The 19,574-nt window shown below is 53.2% G+C and overlaps 9 protein-coding genes across 9 annotated transcripts; 6 read left to right on the top strand and 3 right to left on the bottom strand.

Annotated features, from left to right (window-relative positions):
* Nucleotides 1-710: 710 nt before the first annotated feature.
* On the top strand, nucleotides 711-2,265 carry N7482_003807 (uncharacterized protein; the record flags this gene model as incomplete). Its single annotated transcript, XM_056685932.1, has 2 exons — nucleotides 711-1,356; nucleotides 1,478-2,265. 2 exons carry the CDS (start codon nucleotides 711-713, stop codon nucleotides 2,263-2,265), a joined length of 1,434 nt encoding a protein of 477 aa, XP_056544674.1.
* Nucleotides 2,266-3,423: 1,158 nt separating this feature from the next.
* Nucleotides 3,424-4,183, top strand: N7482_003806 (uncharacterized protein; the record flags this gene model as incomplete). Its single annotated transcript, XM_056685931.1, is given in 2 exon segments — nucleotides 3,424-3,572; nucleotides 3,583-4,183. 2 exon segments carry the CDS (start codon nucleotides 3,424-3,426, stop codon nucleotides 4,181-4,183), a joined length of 750 nt encoding a protein of 249 aa, XP_056544673.1.
* Nucleotides 4,184-4,926: 743 nt separating this feature from the next.
* N7482_003805 (MDR family MFS transporter) lies at nucleotides 4,927-6,623 on the top strand (the record flags this gene model as incomplete). The annotated part of the gene is made up of 2 exons (XM_056685930.1): nucleotides 4,927-5,064; nucleotides 5,136-6,623. 2 exons carry the CDS (start codon nucleotides 4,927-4,929, stop codon nucleotides 6,621-6,623), a joined length of 1,626 nt encoding a protein of 541 aa, XP_056544672.1.
* Nucleotides 6,624-7,634: 1,011 nt separating this feature from the next.
* N7482_003804 (DUF4202 domain-containing protein) lies at nucleotides 7,635-8,219 on the top strand (the record flags this gene model as incomplete). Its single annotated transcript, XM_056685929.1, has 1 exon — nucleotides 7,635-8,219. One exon carries the CDS (start codon nucleotides 7,635-7,637, stop codon nucleotides 8,217-8,219), a length of 585 nt encoding a protein of 194 aa, XP_056544671.1.
* Nucleotides 8,220-8,549: 330 nt separating this feature from the next.
* N7482_003803 (VIT1/CCC1 transporter family protein) lies at nucleotides 8,550-9,602 on the bottom strand (the record flags this gene model as incomplete). The annotated part of the gene is made up of 3 exons (XM_056685928.1): nucleotides 8,550-9,057; nucleotides 9,125-9,473; nucleotides 9,518-9,602. 3 exons carry the CDS (start codon nucleotides 9,600-9,602, stop codon nucleotides 8,550-8,552), a joined length of 942 nt encoding a protein of 313 aa, XP_056544670.1.
* A 1,550-nt stretch (nucleotides 9,603-11,152) lies between these two features.
* N7482_003802 (uncharacterized protein) lies at nucleotides 11,153-11,500 on the bottom strand (the record flags this gene model as incomplete). The annotated part of the gene is made up of 1 exon (XM_056685927.1): nucleotides 11,153-11,500. The coding sequence occupies one exon, from the start codon at nucleotides 11,498-11,500 to the stop codon at nucleotides 11,153-11,155; it is 348 nt and encodes a 115-aa protein (XP_056544669.1).
* Nucleotides 11,501-12,240: 740 nt separating this feature from the next.
* On the bottom strand, nucleotides 12,241-14,565 carry N7482_003801 (putative G-patch domain protein (TFIP11); the record flags this gene model as incomplete). The annotated part of the gene is made up of 1 exon (XM_056685926.1): nucleotides 12,241-14,565. The coding sequence occupies one exon, from the start codon at nucleotides 14,563-14,565 to the stop codon at nucleotides 12,241-12,243; it is 2,325 nt and encodes a 774-aa protein (XP_056544668.1).
* Nucleotides 14,566-14,838: 273 nt separating this feature from the next.
* Nucleotides 14,839-15,661, top strand: sod2 (superoxide dismutase sodB; the record flags this gene model as incomplete). Its single annotated transcript, XM_056685925.1, has 3 exons — nucleotides 14,839-14,962; nucleotides 15,047-15,521; nucleotides 15,574-15,661. 3 exons carry the CDS (start codon nucleotides 14,839-14,841, stop codon nucleotides 15,659-15,661), a joined length of 687 nt encoding a protein of 228 aa, XP_056544667.1.
* Nucleotides 15,662-17,417: 1,756 nt separating this feature from the next.
* Nucleotides 17,418-18,891, top strand: N7482_003799 (uncharacterized protein; the record flags this gene model as incomplete). The annotated part of the gene is made up of 4 exons (XM_056685924.1): nucleotides 17,418-17,460; nucleotides 17,527-17,933; nucleotides 18,038-18,516; nucleotides 18,579-18,891. The coding sequence occupies 4 exons, from the start codon at nucleotides 17,418-17,420 to the stop codon at nucleotides 18,889-18,891; spliced, it is 1,242 nt and encodes a 413-aa protein (XP_056544666.1).
* Nucleotides 18,892-19,574: the final 683 nt, after the last annotated feature.

The raw sequence follows: 19,574 nt of genomic DNA, 5'->3' as shown, positions 1-19,574 counted from the left end.
AGCCTTTTATATAAAAAAGACTCTACTAGTAGATCATATACCATGCTCCATTCCTGTCAACCGTTTCAATAGTTAGGTTTCGTCCTTAGAAAGAATTCTAGAAGCCACGTGACAATGAAGATGGTTAGCGATCACTCTTGATGAAGGATTGTGTTATGTTTGCTCTTCACGATGAAACATAAAGAGATAAATCCATTGCTGCAGGCTTAGTGACCATAGTCTAGTATGAACGCCTTTTGGGAACCTTCTACACCCCCGGGGTTTCGCTCAATGAAAGAGCCGGCCAATGCCGTTCTGTCGTGCTGCGGGTTGCATCACCGAAACAGCCGAGATCGAGGCCCGCGTCATGTGACCGACCCGTTTTGCCTCTCCATCTCAGCGCCGTCTTCAACCATTGTCTTGCCCATCCACCACTCACGCCCCCTCTCCTCCGCCATCCCCATCAGCCAACACGTCACGACCGCCAGGAAGGATCCTCTCTCCGTCTCTCTGGAATGCATATGAAGTAGGCCGGCTGTGGAACGACCTGCTCGCCCGCCGTGAGCGACTGTCGACCGTTCGGCTGGGACTTCCATCTCCCTCCCTCCCCTCCACACGCCCAGTGCTCAAGTCGAAAGCGTGCGATTCGGACTCGAACAACCGGTGGAACTGCGTTCCTTTGGTACTGCACGTCCTCGCGGATCACTCCCCGTGTCGTATAGGCGTATCTCATGTCTGATCGCACCCCTTCCACTTCCTTCCCAGCAGGACCGCTTTCACCCTCATCACCCGCTGCCGGGTCTCTTCCCAAAGAGAACCGCCAGCTCCCCGTCTCCTCGGATCACATCCCTCAGACCCCGACATCGCCTCCGTTGATGTCGGCCAGCGATCAAAACCATGTCTCCAACTTTGCATCCTCCCAAGCATTACCGAATCAAGCGACAATCCACCCTCCGCACACCTCCTCTCCTCCCTCTTCCACGCCCATGTCAACCCAGGTCTCTCAGCAGCCGACCATGAGTACGACAAATTCTTTCCCTACTCCTGAAAGCAGCGTGAGTGGCCATCTGGCGAATGCGACATCAGCGGAGGACGCAGATCACAAACCTTTCCACGCGGGAACACAGGACTCTCCGAGAAATATGGGGGACGGATCAGATCACCAAGCGACAGAACATAGACGAACCGACCATGACCGGGAGCCTTCAGCGACCGCTTCAGCAGCAGCCGGGGTACGCGACTTTGCGACTGGCCTTGGTCAAGACATGGACGCTATGGACGTGGACACAGAACGCGCTCCGCGGGGCGACACACGCAATCTTGGCTTAGATTCCCTTCAGAGGGAGTTTACTTCGGCTTTCCATCTTTGCAAAAGCTGTAAGAATTCCCCGACTCTGATCGTGGTTGCTATCATGGCAGCAGTGTGATTGCACTGATCTTGTTTGTTTTACTCTGGGAAATGAACCTTGTTAACACCATGTTCTTGATTGCTTCACAGCGCCTATTGCGACTGGTCCGGATCCCTCATGGGACCTCATTTCCCTTTACGGGCTTGGCTCGGTTGCGCAATCGGTTGCAAGAATCGACCCCGTGACGGGCGAGAAGATCAATCGGTTACGAAAATCATATGAGGGGAAAGCGAAGGCGCTGGGATTGGCAGGTAAAAACAAGCCTGTCAAGCAGGAGGTAGCCGCACCGGGCAGCTTGCGGTATCTTTCGCTGTGGCCGGAGGAGGAATGGCAGAACCAGAAGGTATTTGGGAAGCCGATCAAGATTGCAGACATGGACTCTGCGCTGCTCAGCCTTCAAACCAGTGCTATGCAACTGCAACCTGGGAGTGTTCCGAATAATGACTTCTGGGAGGACGTTCTCGGTCATGAGAAGCCCGCCAAGACCCCGGGCTCTGGCGATATTGCTAAGAAGGCTGGGCCCACTCCAAGTGGCCGATCTCCCATGCAGGCAGATATGCCTCTTGCGGCCTCTCAAGAACCCGCCGAGCGGGGACGATCCAGCCGCGGCCGTAAGAGGCACTACGATGATAACAGCTTTGTCGGCTATGGCGAAGGCTACGCGGATGACGATGATGACACCGGTTTCTACTCTAATGGCGAGGGCTCCGGGAAAAAGAAACGGAAGAAGGTTGGGTTCCACAAACTATTCTCGGTGATTCGAGAATTTCGCGAACTAACCGTTTCTTATCAGGACCATGTTTCCAAAGTCTCGACCCCGCTCTCCGAGCGAGGCGGTAGCTACGGGGTCGGTATGTTTGGCATCGGTGCCAGATAAGACCAATTCCCATGAGATCCAAAAAGCAGTTTATCTGTCCTTGACCTTTCTTTGAGGTTATGATGCGATCGATGGCGTCGGATTGGTTCATACCAGCTCAAGCCACAGGTCTTTCATACGCCCTTGTCTTGTTTCTTGACACTTGTTTTTTTCTCAGTACATGTTGCATCACGGTGCTGGATATACCCGGCTTCATCTATCGGACGGCGTTCAGGCGGGGGTGGGAAATAAGTATCTCGCCGCGGATACGACTTTATTTGCGCTTTCCCCATCATCACCCCCAGGTTTGTTTTATTTCACTGCTGCCTTTTCTTTGATGTGCTTTTTTCCGAGATTTCACTGCTGTAATGACCGGCCTCGTTTTTGTCGCCTTTTCTGCTACGGGTGTTTATGAGGCTTCTTCCCCTGTTGTTCTTGAGTAACACATCTTATGGCCAGATTCGGTTCTGGACTGGAGAGTGTGCATGTTTATTTTCCTTCTTCGTCCCGTTTTCACTCCATGGGAGGTAGGCTCGGGGAGCCTCGGTTGATAGTTCGCCCTTCTGTTCCATGATTTGTGGATGCTCGGCTTTGACGATGTCAAACCTGCTTCGGCATCTGCGGGCAGTCACCATGGGTTGATCAAATAGATGAAAATATGCAAACTGGTCCGTTCCCTATGCCGTAGGCTTCTGTCACAAGGGGTGTGGATATGTAGATGTGAAACTACCGAGTTCTCCAATGCCGTGGTGCTCAGCCAGCTGACTCTTTTCCATGCCCACATTATACCTAGATAGCTAGAGGCTGTCGCCAAGAAGGGAACTCTTATCAAAGTCAACTCACGTGGGATTCCAGTGGGACAATGTGTTGTGTGCAGCTATTCACACAATTAACGGATCGCGGATGACCATCAGCAACACCCTTCACCTTCTCCCCTCGCAGCGAGTGGAAAGAGACCGATATTGACCGGCTCGCATAGATCATCTCGATATCTCTTGACCGCTATGACTGACACTAATGCCTTTTAGCATACGCGGCAGACTCCACCCTCTCAGCCAAGCCCTACACCCTCCCAGGTACACACGAACCTCCTAGCTTAGGCTGCTAGTTCCTCCGGTGGCATAGCGAACCAAATAACGGCGACACCGATCAACGATGGCTTAACGCCACACTTTGGAGATGGCCCAGGTTCAGCTGCCATGGGCTTTCGTTCTCGCGTTGGCCAGACTTACGTGGCGTCTGGACCGACGAGGTGTCTGGACCGACGAGTCTTCAAGGCACGATGAGACCAAGACAAAGAACCCGACGAACGTCTGGACCCCGCCCAGGTCAGTCGAGAGCCGTGCCTGACTCGGTTCCAATGAGCCTGGACTTGGAACTACACAAGCCTTCTCCAACCGGCCGAGTCTGGGATCACCAGAAAAGCGCTCCCAACAAGCGACGCCGGTCACGCCAATCAACGCTCTGCGTATTCGGCAGCGGTCCGATGCGCCGCGAATCCAGTGGGTCTCCGCGCCCCGATTGGCCCTGTGCGCTCGGCGTTCAATGCCCGTTCATTGGCGCTCTGGCCTTCACTTGCTCGGCATTATTGGCCATTCGGTTGGTCCAGCGTTGCGCGAAGCACTTCGCATGGGAGCTACCGAGCACTGCGATATCAGCAGCCAGAACGGAGGTGGTGGGTAACACCGTCGACGTGTTGAGCCAAACGGAGGACATCGTATTGAAGGAGCACAATCACCATGACCACGGCGACGATGATGCAGTGGCGCTTATGGTGCTTATTTACCTAAAATTGACGGGTGGCAGCCGAGTGGATGTCCACTGTGCTCCTCAGAACAGCGAAGGACGAGCAGCATTACAACTAGACTTGGAAGGGGAATGCCCAGGATGGGATGGTCGGATAGGCTTCAGGCATCTCGACGGTTTCGAGGTAACATGAACCCGAGAAACCAGATCGAGATCTTGACTAGCACGAACACTCCAGTCCTTTAGCCTCTGTGCGCCGAGACCGGCACTTTAGGCACCGCAGCCCGTTTGAGGCTCGTACTCCGTCAATCTCAGCGCCACAAATGCCGACGCTAACATGCACCGCAAGCAACCGCATATCGACCGCGAGATCAAAGTAGGGTCGTCAATTCTAGCGCAATTACGCGTCGATTTGTTCTATCCTGTTTATCTTAGTCGGTGGTGGCTTTGTCTTAGCGTTCGAGGGTCGGGGTCCCCGACCACACTTGCGCTTCAGGATCGAGTGCGGTGGAAATGAGCAGTGATTTGGTTCTTGCCTGACCCAGAAATGGATCCTGTACCCATCTGAACATTCGACGTGGTGCTTGTGGGAGGGCTGACCGAGCAGCTGGGCTTGGAGGTATGCATGTCCTGGCATCTCCAGAACGGGGTCGCACGGCGCGCCCAATGACAGCATCGCTAAGTCCGAGAGGCATGAACTGGCCATATAGCTGGCCTCTTGGGACCGTCCAGGCACAGCCACCTATATCGTCTTTTTTGGTGTTAATTCGAGGACCCTGTTGTGAAAAGCTGCGGGCAGATGTGAATATAAAGTCGGTAAGGGCCGCCTTAGGTCTGAGTATGGACAAAGGAGGACAAAGGAGACTTGGCTCTCTTTTCTTCCTTTTCTTCCTTTTCTACTCTTTTCATTGGACGGAGATCCTACCACAGGACACCATGTCTCCTAAGGCCCAAGAAATGGAAGTTATGCCAGTGTGGAAACCGAGTTGGCAGCTCAAGTGTATATTTGCTGTCGTCGGATTATTGAACTTCGTTGCGGCTCTGGATGCGACGTCGATCTCGGTTTCCCTTCCGGTACGCTATCATTCTCTTCCCTGTTTTATCATCCCTCTTCAATCTCTGTATAGCTAACATCTTCTTTACAGACGATCTCTGATGATCTTGGCGGCACCGCAACGCAAGCCTTCTGGACAGGCACCTCTTTCTTAGTCGCATCCTGCGTCTTCCAACCAATCTTTTGTCTCGCATCTGACATCTTTGGTCGCAAATCTATCCTTCTGCTGGCCGTTGCCGCATTTACCCTCGGTTCAATACTAGCGGCTGTCGCAAATGCATTTACTCTACTGCTCGTCGGTCGATCGATCCAGGGTGTGGGCGGCGGAGGTATCATGGTCCTCACGGAGGTACTCATCGCAGATCTCATTCCCCTGCGGGAGAGAGGGAAGTGGTTCAGTATTCGGTCTGGAACATGGGCGCTGGGTACCGTCACCGGTCCCTTGATTGGCGGTGCTTTCACCCAGTCGGCTGCGTCGTGGAGGTGGATCTTTTGGATCAATCTGCCCTTCTGCGGATTGGGGCTGGTCCTGATTCCCATCTTCCTTAAGTTGCAGAAAAGTCCCGTTCCACTGCGAGAGAATCTTGCAAAGGTCGACTGTGTTGGATGCGTCCTGTTTGTGGCGTCCCTGACTTCATTCTTGATCCCGCTCACCTGGGGCGGCATCATGTACCCCTGGGACTCGTGGCATACTCTCGTTCCTCTTCTCCTGGGCGTGGCCGGACTGGTTGGGTTCGGTGTATATGAGACGCTGGGTGCAGCAAAACCTCTCGTGCCTCTCCTCATCTTCAACAATCAGACCCAGTCGGTCAGCTACGCGGGCACGTTCCTCCACGGCATGATCCTTTGGGCTATCGTCTACTACTTACCGCTCTACTACGAGGGGGTACTGGGATACGGCCCCGTCGTCGCCGGCTTGGCTGTCTTCCCCGAGTCCCTGACCGTCGCACCCATCTCAGTTATCACCGGCATCGTCGCCGCCAAAGTGAACAGCTACCGCTGGGCCATACGGTCGGGATGGCCAATATCTGCCCTGGGATTAGGTCTCATCTGCCTTTTGGATGAGAACTCCACCATCCCGAAATGGATATTCGTCAATCTTGTTGCTGGCATAGGTCTGGGCATTCTGTATCCCACGGTCATGCTCGCCGTCCAAGCCGCCGCAGACCCGGCATACCTCTCCATCTCTGTCACAATGACTCCCTTCTTCCGAGTTCTTGGCCAGGCGGTTGGCGTCGCAATCGGCGGTGTGGTCTTCCAGAACCGCATCAAGCACGAATTCAGTCACCACCCTCAGCTCGGTCAGACGGCAGGCGCCTATGCACAGGATGCGTCTAGCTTGGTGAAGTATATACACACTCTGCCGAAAGATGGTGCAGAGCGTCAATTGATTGAAAAACTGTACGCCAAGTCACTGACGATTGTCTGGGCTGTCATGTGCGGGATTGCCGGATTGGGAATTGTCACGGCTCTGTTCACGAAGGGATACACCTTGAACCAGGCGTTTAGCTCTAAGCAAGGGCTGGAGAAAGCGACGTTTAGTGATATTGAGTCACTTTCAGACCACAACGGTGAATAAGGAGGGCCAAGATGATGGGTAGATGGAGTTGTGATGGGTCAGTGTCTCGGTATCTAGAACGCCGAAATTGAATATATAATCTATGGCTTGTTAAGGTTGTGGGGGTATCTGGGGGCAGCTAGGGGGAGACTTTACTTTTGCCGACTATAATGCTTGGGACTCTTTAGGTTATTACGATACGGAGATACCATTTTTAGCAAATATACTATATACCACCTATTGATCTGCGCCTATTCACGAATCTGTAGTTCCCGTTCCTATTTTGAATCTTCTCTGGGTCTCACACCAACAACATAAGCCACATCAAGCGTTCGACATAATCTTATTAGGGAGTACCTCCCATGCCCCTCAGTATATCCTTCAACACGCCCCAGTGTCTTCTCAAATATCCTTCTTCGAATGCTCCGGCCGATGTGTCGTCTCGTAATCGATATGCACGGAGGGCCCTCTCCATCCATGGATATGGCACGTAGCAAATGCCCTTGGCAAGACGATCTCAAGCCTACATTCATGCTCTGCACTTCCAAACATCCTGGCGCACAAAAGACAACTGGCCGTGTGAGGTGTAGATCCGTCCATTGGGATTTTCTATTCTGTGCCGAGTACATCACGGGGCACCAGTGCAAAAAAATCCCCGTTTAGATACGCTCTGGCTCAATTGATTCTATATCCCAAGTAATAGAGTTGACTATACCACCGCGGATCAATATATTTTGTTGAGCCTGGCACTCAGCCCCGCGCTTTGTGCAGAGCCTCAGGAGACAGAACAACAAGACGCGGGGGTAAGTGATACATCATTTTCTCCAATCAGCGGCGCCTCACTCGCTGGTTACTCAATCACCCCCACCCGTCCGAGCCGCAGCTTCTTAGGTTCATCTGTCCCATCTCGTATCTTCTTTTCTCCCCGCCCTCATACCTTCCTAGCCTCAAATCCTCACTTCCCCGGCGCAACAAGGCCAACGGGCCCCCATTGAAACATAACGCAGAGACCCCGCATTGCTCCCACCCACCATGTCTTACGAGATTGCCCTACAGCGCATCGACGCCGCGCACAGCGACGACCCCAACACCATCACCATCAACGACCGCACCACCCCCTACGAACTCCACTACGCCCGCCAAATGACCCTCTACCTCGAGCGGCTCAATCCCACCGCCGGTCCCCTCCTCCGCCTCGCCATCCGCGCCCAACACCTCCGCCGCTGGGAAATCCCGCGCTCCTCCTACCCCGCCACCAAAATCGGGTACCACTCCTGGCGCGGCGAGCTCCAGCGACGCCAGGCAGCGTTGGCCGAGCAGATCTGCGTGGAGAGCGGGTACAGTGCCGCCGATGCGGCGCGGGTGGGAGCGTTGGTGCGCAAGGCAGATTTGAAGAAGGGGGATGCCGATACGCAGACGCTGGAGGATGTGGCTTGTTTGGTGTTTTTGGATGATCAGTTTGATCAGTTTGAGAGGCAGATAGCCGATGAGGAGAAGATCGTGGGGATTTTGAGGAAGACGTGGGCGAAGATGAGTGAAGCGGGGAGGGCGGAGGCATTGCGGATTGACTTGTCGGAGAAGGGCAAGGCGTTGGTGCAGCGGGCGTTGGCGGGGTAAATCAATCACTATGCGATATACGACGATCTTGTAGGAAGTGGTTCAGGCTAGGCATGGAGGTTATGAAGGCATTGGGTATCTCTGATGATCAGCATGGTTCGTTCTGCAACCACGGGTCTATGTGGAAATGCATGTCTCATTGGATATCGTAAAGAAAACGCCCGCTGATGAGTCCCCAAGCTGGGGACAGGGACAGATAGGCCGTCAGATCATTAAAGGCTGCAGAGTAGAGGAGAGCAAGAAGAAAGAAGAGAGAAAACAAGGCAACCAAACCACCCAAACTCCGGCTATGCTTTTTGGGCGTATAATTTCGCTCCCCCCGCAAATGCATCACGCGCTCCCCGTGTCAATCAGCCGCACCAATGCAATCGCCGCGCCGGCCGCAACGCCGCCGACAAAGCACATCTGCACACCACCCCAAATGCCGGCAACTACATTGTCACGGCCAGACCACCCGCGGACCACACACGTTTTCACATAGCCAAACACGAACAGCGTCACTCCCATCACCCCGATACTCCAGTACAGCGCGGCTATCACCCGCGACTCAATGAAGTACGGAATCAGCGGGATGAAGCCGCCGACGAAGTAGCCAATCGCCAGGGTGAGAGCGCTGATCCATGCCTGATTGCAGTCCGGCGCGGTCTCGCGGTGGTGGAAGGCGAGCAGGAACTCGAGGAGCCGCTCGTGCGAGGAGTGCAGGTCGCGTGTGATGTCGTCGATGGCGGTCGGTGAGAGGCGGTAGGGTGCGAAGGTGTCGCGGACGATGTTGCTGGTTTCCGAGGGATCGGAGTCAATGAGTGCTTGTGTTTCGCGAACGGTGGCTTCGTATGATTCACTGAGAGGGCAATTAGTTCCGGCTATGCTTTCAGATTGACGTGTTGGGGGTGCAGGGGGGCGCTTACGCTTCGCTCTTGGCTCCAACGTACCCACCCAAACCCATCGAGATGGCGCCCGCTGTGAGCTCGGCGAGGCCACCCAGGACCACGACCTTGGTGTTGCCCAGCGCCGACAAGCCTGCGGACAAGGCGAAGGGCACTGTCAGGCCATCAGAGAGGCCGAGGATGGCATCGGAAACAATGCGCGGGTTGATGCGTGAGCGCGTTGTGCTGCTGCTGCTGCTGCTCTCGCTTCTGGAATCGTCGTTGCTCACTACGCGGCCAAAGGTATTATAGGAGCATTGCGATTCCAAGTCTTGGTCCGAGTCCCCACGGATGGTCTCTTCGTCGTCGATGCGGGCGAGGAGCGGTTTGCCTATGGGAGGTATGTTAGCCTACATCATTGCAACTGCGGTGTACGAAGCCCGCAAAGCTGGGGCGACTCACTGTGCAGCTTGGTTTCCCGCTCTGGAAACAGCTTCTGCTTGAGGAAGAGAAGGGCCATAGTTGCTGCGGCTGGGCTGGTTCTGTGTTTCTCTGGCCCAGTGTTTCTGTTTTGCGATGTGGAGGAGTCCTTCTATGAACCTTCCACAGAGATGTTGCCGGAGATATCAGCCCGTTCAGACCCGTCGGAGCCGGAGAAAAGAGCACTACCACGCTACGCGTTGGGCTATCTCCGATTGGACAATTCGAGCAGTGGCGAGGCGAGGCTGACGGTCAGGTCGACGATGCACGCCGATATACAAGACAACGATGTAGGGATGGAAGAATAGAGCAAGAAAGGCCCCGGGGAAACCAGCCTTCTTTGCTGAAAAAAGAGGACACGTCTGGACGAGGTGGAAAAGGGGAGAGAGGATCTCTTGTCTCGAGGCCTGCGAAAGAGGACTGGATCAACAGTGGCGTCGTGGAACCGACCACTTCTGGAACTCAAGAGGGTACGGAGTATTGCGACAATCCAAGAATCGAAATTCAGCACTGTAACCCAAGAATAAGTCCCTCCACGTCCCCCCTGGCTCCCAGATCCTTTTAACTCCCACTACCTGCTCACCGGTCTCAGCAATTCCACCAGCAACAGAGCGTTCCCCATCACCTAGCGCAGGCAAAAACCACTCTGGTAAAGGAAAAAAACTGGAGATGATTGCATCCCGAGGGGGTCGTATCCAATCAGCGACTCTTCAAAGGTCAGCGCAGGCCCTCTGGCGAATAACAAGCACATCTTTGGCGGCGAGATGTTGCAGGTCACGACAAATACACCGGCCGCGATTGGGTGGGCGGGGGCTGCTGACCATTGGATCAGCGGTGATTGGATCGACACGCGATCGACGCGGGTGGAGCCCTGCGCGGCCGATGGAATCTGCACGATCCCATTGGAGGCGGTGAATGGCGCGACGCAAGACTCCGTAGGGCTCCCGCGGGGTCGTCACCGCGAATGTCCCGCCTTGGCGGGCTCCACTGCTCTTCTCTTCCACTCCGATGACTTCAGATGCTGTGGTCAATCCTGAATCTCCAATGGGCCAAAAGCTGCCTGTGTCCATCACGTTCAGACGCGACTAACATTCCCCCGGCCGGGGCCAATGGCCACAGTCGACCGTCCTCGTTTCGTGACACAGCAGATCTGGGACGAAATTGGCCGGTCGAGTTCTAGACTCGCACGAACGGCCTGGTTAAAATTTGCGCTGTGGAGACTCGCATGCAATAGCTTCGATCGTGGGTTCCGCGAGCCTGAAAATCTGGAAATCCACACGACGCGACGCTCTTGGCTCTGGAGCTAATTTACATTATCCAAATCTACCACATAATCAACGAAACAATCCACCGATGCAGCACTGAGTGGTTCACATACCAACACTATTTGTTCTGGCAGCATTGACTCCGTATCCCTACATGCCTACAGCGCAAGAACCGTCCCCAACGCACCCGCCACCCTTGCAACTCCCATCACGACGCCTCCCGTGGCCACAGCCCCGCCCCGTTGACGAACTCGTCGCCGTACTGCTACTGTCAGACGCAGAGCTCTCACTAGAGCTACTCGGCGCCGTCGCCGGTGTGATGCTCCTACTCGACGCCTCTGCTGACCTGGCTTCCGCCTGGGAAGGACGGCCGATAGCTCTTAAGTGTGGGCGGCAGGCCCTTGATCCACGCGCTGGACGTCGCGTACCCGCCGACGACCGAGAGGAGTAGGGCTGGGTTGCTCTGCAGCTCTTCCTGCACGGACTGGGGCAGGCGAGTGAAGAATCCGACCTGAACGCGTGCAGAAATGCCGGTGATGGTCCTCATCGACTCGGCTGTGTCGGTCCTCGTGCCCGTAACGAGGATCGAAGCGTCTGTTGCGGCGTCTGCTGCTGAATTCGCGTCCGTGCCGGATGATGTAGCTGCGGCTGCGGTTGCTGTTGCGATGCTCATCTCGCCTTCAGTTATGCCCGGCCTAGGGCTGCAAGAGCGAGACCCGAGGAGCCCGATAGTGGTGAGGGCTTCATGGATGGTGGGTGTAGTGCGTAGTGTACAGTGTAACCGAATGGGAAAGAGTATAGAAGACGGTATGGATTATTTAATTTTTCTTTTCAGAGAGTAGGATGTTGAGAGTGTACTCTATGTATTTCCCTGACAGACGCGCAGTGTCCTAGATCGAACCGGGCGGCAGCAGCACGGCATCAGGATGAGCCCAACCGCCATCATCTGAAATTATCCTCCGCGTTTTAATGAGGCTCAGGTCTTTCACTGCTTTCCCAGCTTTCACCTTTTCGGGGTTGCGTCCACAGCCAATGACGCTAGGCTGTGTTGCTGATCAGGGGATTGCTGGAGGCCATGTAATAAGTATGTTGCTCATACAGATATTCTTTCTGAGGCAGAGTCACCTTGTCCTAACACGCCCACGCCTCCTCCCCCACTATCTGGTCAAGTAATCACCCTGTCCTGCAATAGAAACAGCTGCACGGCTGTATAGCTCGGCAGTGGATCCCATCGACCAGGCTCTGTGGATCCCCTCAGCCCGAGGCCAGGCTCACAGTCGTCATACAGCGCTTAGATATAGTCGAAGTACATCGGAGTACAGAGAGAAAAATCATCATCGATAAGGGGAAGGGGTATATCTGATTTCTAACAATACATGTCCAAGGTGTATCTTTGGGCTCGATCTGTGTAAACTATCGCCCCTCGGCGCGCTCAACCAGGGAGTCTTCCAGGCCCATCGGCTCCCAGACATCCTTGGCCTTCTTATTCTGCACCCACACCACTTCGCCGTGCAAGTATGCCACCACTCCACCTTTGCCAGTGGCACTGGCCGTGATGCGGAATAGAGGATGTCCATTCTGCGGATGTGCCTCGCGCAAAGGCAGAATAATAAGGCCCTGCTCCACGCACCAGTTTTCCACAATGTCCTTGAATGCAATTTCCTCCACGATGGCAGGCTTCGCCTGAGGTGCGGGAGCCGCTGTGCTTGCCGCTGCAGCAGCTTCTGCCACGGCGTCTTCTCGGGTAGGAAGCGCGGTCCGCCCATTTACGGTAGGGCGTGGAAGCTCGGCGGCAGCGCGGCCGCCGAGTTCCGCGGCGAGGTTCATGGTCTGTAGACCCTTGTTCCACTCGTCCTCGACAATGGCCAGCTCGTTGACCCCCTTTGGGATCTGGGTCTGCCACCAGGAGAACCATTCGCCAACCTCCTCATAGTTGGGGTCGTTAGTGAGCCAAATGTATAGGATCTCATGCCACTTCGGGAAAAAGTCGGAGACCAGTAGCAGGCCCATCACGTTGGGTTTGAAGAAGTCCTTCCAACGAAGTACATCCTCGAGTGCTTTCAAGTCTTGGTCTTGAGGGTTCACGGTAAAGTCCTCGCGGAGGTGACGGGCCAGTCGTGGGAGCAGGTGATTGCGCAGACAAACGTCAAATTCACTGCCGAGTGCGTCCCGCCACAGCTCAATGCCGTTAATGAGACCTCGACGCAGACTCCATGTGTCTAATACCACGCGGAACTTCCTCTTAGTATCGGACATAAGACCCGTAGGCTGCTTAGAGTTGGTGTGCCGATCACCCAGATATGGCAGCCATGTGAAGAGCCACCAGGGAAACTTTCCATCCTGCTGAGATGGATGTCGTCGGCTGCTCCTCGGTTTCCACTTCCTCAGGGCTCCACTGAGCTTCGGGACCACCAATTGATCGATGAGGTTTGCAAATACAAAGGATGGAACAATGGGTTTCCAAGCAACGACCAGAGCGGTCGCTACGTTCGGGTCGTAGACATCCCAATCGTTGAGAAGTGCTGAGCGCACTCGTGGTAGCCAGAGAGTGTATATCATTGTTTCGTAAGGCGAGGTAGATGATCGCTGTTGAACTTCTCCGTTCTCGGGCCGGCGAGAAAGAATAGGTTGAAGACGGGTAAGATTGGGCACGAGAAAGCTTGGATCCTGGAGAGGCTCCCACTCTTCCATTGCCTGCCGGAAGAGCGGGTGCATAGCAGCGACTGCTGCTTCTGCTAGTCGGTATTTATCCCTGACGTCATGGTACTTGGACTCCATGGCTTCGATCTTTTCGGTCATCTCATTAAATTTGGATGCAATGTTTTCGTCGTGTTCGAAGATATCCAGCTCTTCCACGGCGGCGATCAGCCCGGTAAGATGATTGACTTGAGCTTGATATGCATCCAACTCGTCCACTACCTGGGCCTCCTCAATCTCGATGAATTTCTTCCTCTCGGTCAATCCCTTCCATTCGTCCGCAAAGGCTTCGAGGTCGGTCCGAGCACGCCGTGCAATTTTGATTGCATCTCCTTCTCCCTGGCTGACAAACTCCTGCGATGCCATCAAACCAGCCGTCGAAGTCAAGACACGTTGTTCCTTTCCAGTCGCATCGATGAGTGACTTGAGGACATTCGGCACTTCGAGCCCTTCCATATCATCCTCTATTTCCCGCGCGGTTCGGAATTTGGGCTTCGGTCGCGGTGCTGGAGTGCCAGTTCCACTCCGGCTTCCCGTCTTGCGCTCCAGCTTCTTCTTGCGCCGCCGTTCTTTCTCTTCATCGGAGCTGTCTTCGATCGACTCGCCTCGGCGCGCAGCTTCTCTTTTCTCTTCATTGCGTGCTTGCTTGGTCTTCTCCCGCACAGCACCTAAACCAGCACCTTGTGGTCGTGCCTGCGCTTCAATCGGGTTGACAATACCCTGGCCGCTCGTACCTAGACCTTGTCCCTCTTTGTACCCCATTTTCGCCATCATGCGCGCGGCGAACGAGTTTCCTCCTCTTCCACCACGGGATGCTCCACCATTTCGGGTAGGCGGCGCGGCGGCCGCTGCGTTGGCCATGTTATTCCAGGGGTTGCGGGCAGCGCTGCCCAAGCCACCCATCGCAGGAGGTGATTCGGAGCGCTCGCGGGCTCTAGCGAAGCCACGGAAGCTGGTGGTCGGGCGCGCTTCTTCATCGTCGGAGGAGCTCATATCGTCGACCTTGCGTTTCTGACCGGCTTGTGACGAGGGTGACTCCATGGTGTTGAAATTGTCACCATGAGTTTTGATCCCTGTCCAGAACAACTCCCTTCGTAGCTCGTAAGCTCCAAGTTGCTGCAAGTAAAGCTCAGTGAAATTCACGTGGGGACGGTCGGCGCGGAACAACCTTCACCCGAAGGACGAAAACAAGATGACGTTAAGCTCGGTTACTTCATAGCTCGAGGTCCCCTCTCTCCCTCTCCTCTCCTTCTAGGCATAATTGATATCACCTTTCACTCCGAGCTCCAATTCTTATCTGCTCACGTATACATCATGGCCGCTCTTCTCTCCACCTCCGCCCGTGTTGCCCTGCGCTCGGGAGCTTCAGCTTCCACCAAGGCTGGAGCTGCGGGCTTGACTTTTGCCCGTGGCAAGGCTACTCTGCCCGACCTAACCTGTAAGCCAGGGATAATCCAGTACCTCCGGGCCTATACCGGTGCAACATTTCATTAGAAAAAAATGTCAACTGACCAAATTCCAGACGACTATGGCGCCCTTGAGCCCTCCATCTCCGGCAAGATCATGGAAATCCACCACAAGAACCACCACAACACCTATGTCACCAACTACAACAACTCCATTGAGCAACTCCAGGAGGCCCAGGCAAAGGGCGATATCTCTGCCCAGATCGCCCTGAAGCCCGCCATCAACTTCAACGGCGGTGGTCACCTGAACCACTCCCTCTTCTGGGAGAACCTAGCCCCCAAGAGCGCCGGCGGTGGTGAGCCCCCTTCCGGCTCCCTCGCCCAGACCATCGACAGCACCTACGGCAGCCTCGATGAGTTCAAGAACAAGTTCAACACCGCTTTGGCCGGCATCCAGGGCAGCGGCTGGGCTTGGCTCGTGAAGGACAAGCAGACCGGCCAGATCGGCATCCGCACCTACGCTAACCAGGACCCTGTTGTTGGCCAGTTCCAGCCCCTTCTGGGTGTCGACGCCTGGGAGCACGCCTACTAGTAAGTCTACTAAAACAATTTGATCATTTGGAATTTCGTTGACAGTCTTTAGCCTCCAATACCAGAACCGCAAGGCCGAGTACTTCAAGGCCATCTGGGAGGTCATCAACTGGAAGGCCGTCGAGAAGCGCTTCACTTAAGTCTTGTACCACTAGAGCGATGGTCTGATTTCTTTGCCTGTATTGTAGTATGCGTCTGTCTATCTCAATGCAGACATCTTCTATGTATCAGTGGACTCTACTTGATTTTAACCACCAGTCATGCGACTGCAAACTTCAGTCATCTCCCTTTCTAGTCTTCTAGATTCTTCCTGCGGCGAGAAGCTAATCTGGAATCGGGATCTGTTTTGTGCGTCGGTATCCGGCAAATAGCACATCATAGGCAAAGTTGCTCGCGATACTTTGATCAAAGTGATCTTTCAGGAGGAAATCCTTCGCGGATGTACATCAACTGCGATTATAGTAGCTCCAGATTGGGAGAGGCTCCCAATTAAATCTTGAATGCTGAACAGCTCGAACCTCTCAATACGCCCCCCGCTCTGGCCGTTCGCTAACAATTGTTTGATTCAATTTACTGATAACAGAAACCAGGGCAAAGTCCAGTCGGCTACATTATTCCTAGGTAAGTCGACATGACAACATTTCAACAGGGTCTTTGACGATAAATCATTCCCCCAATGTATCTGGGCAAAAACTTGCACATCAGCCATCACCTCCGCTGGAATACCGTGCTGGGCACAGCAAAAGTCTGTTCCCTCGAACAAAGATAATCGACTTCTCTCTAGGTAATACCGAAGCTGTCGTTCAGGTAGGTTCTCTTCGCTTCTACAACGAGCCTTACCGCAAAATACGGCAACTCTTCCCGGTAGCCAGCCTTAGCAGAGACGCCCGATTTGGTCGCTAGCGGGACCGTGTGCCGTTTAATTTTGTAGATATGGTAGACCGAGTTGAGGTCTAAATGGTCAAACTTTGTTCAAAGAGTTATATCACCCGGATCAGAGTTATAGCGGTACCTTGCTTATATTTCATATAATAAGTCTCTGCATGTGTTTACAGTAACTTGGCCTTACTGGCCTGGACTGTCATGCATGTCAATGAAAAATGTGCTATTTAAATAAAAAACTGGTAAATGGAAATAAAGAATAGAGACCATGTTTCTTGTCGTGGTGACGTAGATCTCATGAAATTGTTAGTTTTGCTTGTGTTCAGATCAGGCCCACACTAGAGATAGTGCTGATCCGGCCACTATTCCATCAATGAGACAACACTACCCTGGTCCTTAATGAATTTAAATTATCAAGTCTAATATTCTATATATGCATCCTAAACCGGCTATAGGCAGCAAGAAGCCAGGGCTAAAGATGCTCTTAATGGTGAACGCTATGGGAATATTGCATAAATAACTACTCGATAAAAAATGTATATCTAATCAAAATTGTATGACTACCACAAGGGGGAAACCTGATGAATGGGGAAAATAAAAATGGATGGTAAAAACTTGCAAGCTACGATCGCGAGACGGAAGTTGGACCCTTATTGGGTGGCAACTCTATCCGCCACAAGATGCAGGGCCCATTCAATGGCACTTGCCATGCATCGGCTCCATACGACTTCCTCACCTTATTCTAAGATACTTCTTTGACTCAATCATACGTCAAACTGGTCTTGGCCGGTGGCTTTTCTAGTTAATCCGAGAATCGTTCCATTCGTTCTTCCAAGAAATGTCTGGTTATTAGGGTTGTAGTTCGATAGTGACGAAATAGTGGGTCTCTCTTCCAGGGTTACGAACCAAGCTTTGATAGTTCTAGAATTGTATATAAGATAGTGGTACATCTAAGCGGCAGTTTAATTTTCTATTCTGCAGTCTGTATTTCGCTCTTTTTTCTTTCCTGCGGCAATGGAGTCCTCGAACGGTGTTGGCCAGGACAACGAAGTCAAAGGTGCGCTAACGAGATGACGATACAAAATCCACCCCGAAAAGGATGCAAATACCAACTACAGAGCAGATTCAGTGGAGCCGCGTGAATATGAGCCACCGGAAGGCACTCAAGAAGCTGCCACCAAGAGCCACGGGTTGGGCAATAACCCTGACTTCAGTCTGGCGGGCTCTGGCGCCGAAAACCCAGCAAACAATGCATATGTCAGCGAGGATTATCAAGCCTACAATTCTCAATATGGCCAAGTGCAGGACACTCCCGTATGGAGTCTATCACAACCTCTCCCTCATATTGTGAGACCTGGCATGCGCCACGGTGCTCTGCCAGAGGATAGGAAAGAAGACAGGCAAGCTGGACAGGATCCATCCGCACGAGAGAGGCAGGATCAGCCCACAGATCCCAGAAATGATGGGTTCTTTAATACTTGGTCGAAGTTCCGATATCATCTGCGAGAGTCACTGGCTGAATGGCTTGGGGTAAGTGCTTGGACATGCATTCTATGGAAAGGCCTTTTCTAATATTTGCGACCGCAGACAACCCTCGCAATGACAATTGGTCTCTGTGCTAATTTCCCAGTCAGGCTGGATCATTTCCTGCGCAAAGTGCCGCCTGGGGATTCGGATTCATGGTAGCCATCTATACCACCGGTGGTATATCTGGTGGCCACCTCAACCCGGCGATTACAATAGCTCTATCTGTCTTTCGAGGATTCCCTGCTCGTCGGACTGTGATATATATTGCTGCGCAACTTCTTGGGGCCATCACCGCAGGTGGAATTGCGTATGCGATCTATCATGATGCTATTATTGAAGTCGCAGCTGCCGCGAAAGTATCTCAGAGTCAAAGTGTTGCTGCAGAGGCGCTCATTACTGCCCCAAAGCCATTCGTCCATCCAGCAACGGCGTTCTTTACCGAGTTTGTTGGAAGTGCCATCCTAGTCGGCGCCCTCATAGCCCTTGGAGATGATAACAACGCGCCCCCTGGGGCGGGAATGAACGCTTTCATTGTCGGGGTCCTTATTTCAATAATAATTCTAGCATTAGGCTACAATACTGGAGGGTATGCCAGCTCTTTCTCATGAAGTATCTTGATAACAACGCACTAACCGCGCCTCACCATAGTTGCTTCAATTGTGCTCGAGATTTCGGGCCGAGACTCGTTGCCCTCATGGCTGGATGGGGTGGCCAACTCTTCCGGGAATCGCACGCATGGTGGGTTTGGGGACCGTGGGGTGCAGATATCAGCGGAGCACTATTTGGGGCCTTGATTTACGACGCAGTTATTTTCACGGGTGGTGAAAGCCCGGTGAATTACCCTCGACGCCGACGAAAGCGGGCTTTACGTGCGAGGAAGGTAAATTTACGGAAGAAATTGGGAATCGGCCGCAAGAAGATTGAAGATCTTGAGAAATCTGTGGCAGAGCTCGAAGACTAATGGACAGGGTTAAAAGTGCGGGTGAACTTTTGAATTGCTATACATCGATAAATTTGACTCGTCTGCCTTTATATCAGACAGCCCTTCAAAGATCCTCACACCTGGTCGATTTTCCCGCAAAATCGATGTAATAACGGGCTGGAATGAAAGAGACGGGTCTCCAACTATGACAGGAATAAAAATTTCCACATAAAACGCGAGATATTGCTTCGTGATTGGCTTCGGAGGTTCCGACATTGTCCCAAAATCGGTCTCCTGGTTCCCCAAGCCTGCCAGAAGACAATATCACTGCGCAATACTTCTGCGCCAGCCAAATCAAGTGTGGCTCCGCATTTGAATGTGAGATTGAATATCCCTCCAAATGAACGACAAGTGGTCTGACTACAATTGCAAATTAGAATTACCCTGAACCGTCCTGTCTTCACGCCTCTCTACGAGGTAGAACAGACTATATTTTGGAGGTGTCCAGCTCATTAACATACCATTGGAATTCAATCAGGCGGCCGGTAGATACATACAAGTGGCTTCTTAACCGAGGATTAAGTTGGCAACAGAGATAGGTAGCAGCTGGGCCTCTATTGCTGCACTTGGAACCCCTTTACCAGGGCGGGCACAGTTTCTGGTTAGATCGACGCGGTGAGATCTTTTCACACACTGAATAGCATGTATATCATACAAGTCGA

This window comes from Penicillium canariense (assembly GCF_028826845.1).
Source record: "Penicillium canariense strain IBT 26290 chromosome Unknown utg000002l_segment0_segment0, whole genome shotgun sequence".
In the NCBI taxonomy this organism is placed as follows: Eukaryota; Fungi; Ascomycota; class Eurotiomycetes; order Eurotiales; family Aspergillaceae; genus Penicillium; species Penicillium canariense.
Note: the sequence above shows the minus strand (reverse complement) of the source record. Positions and strands in the feature narration are given on the sequence as shown.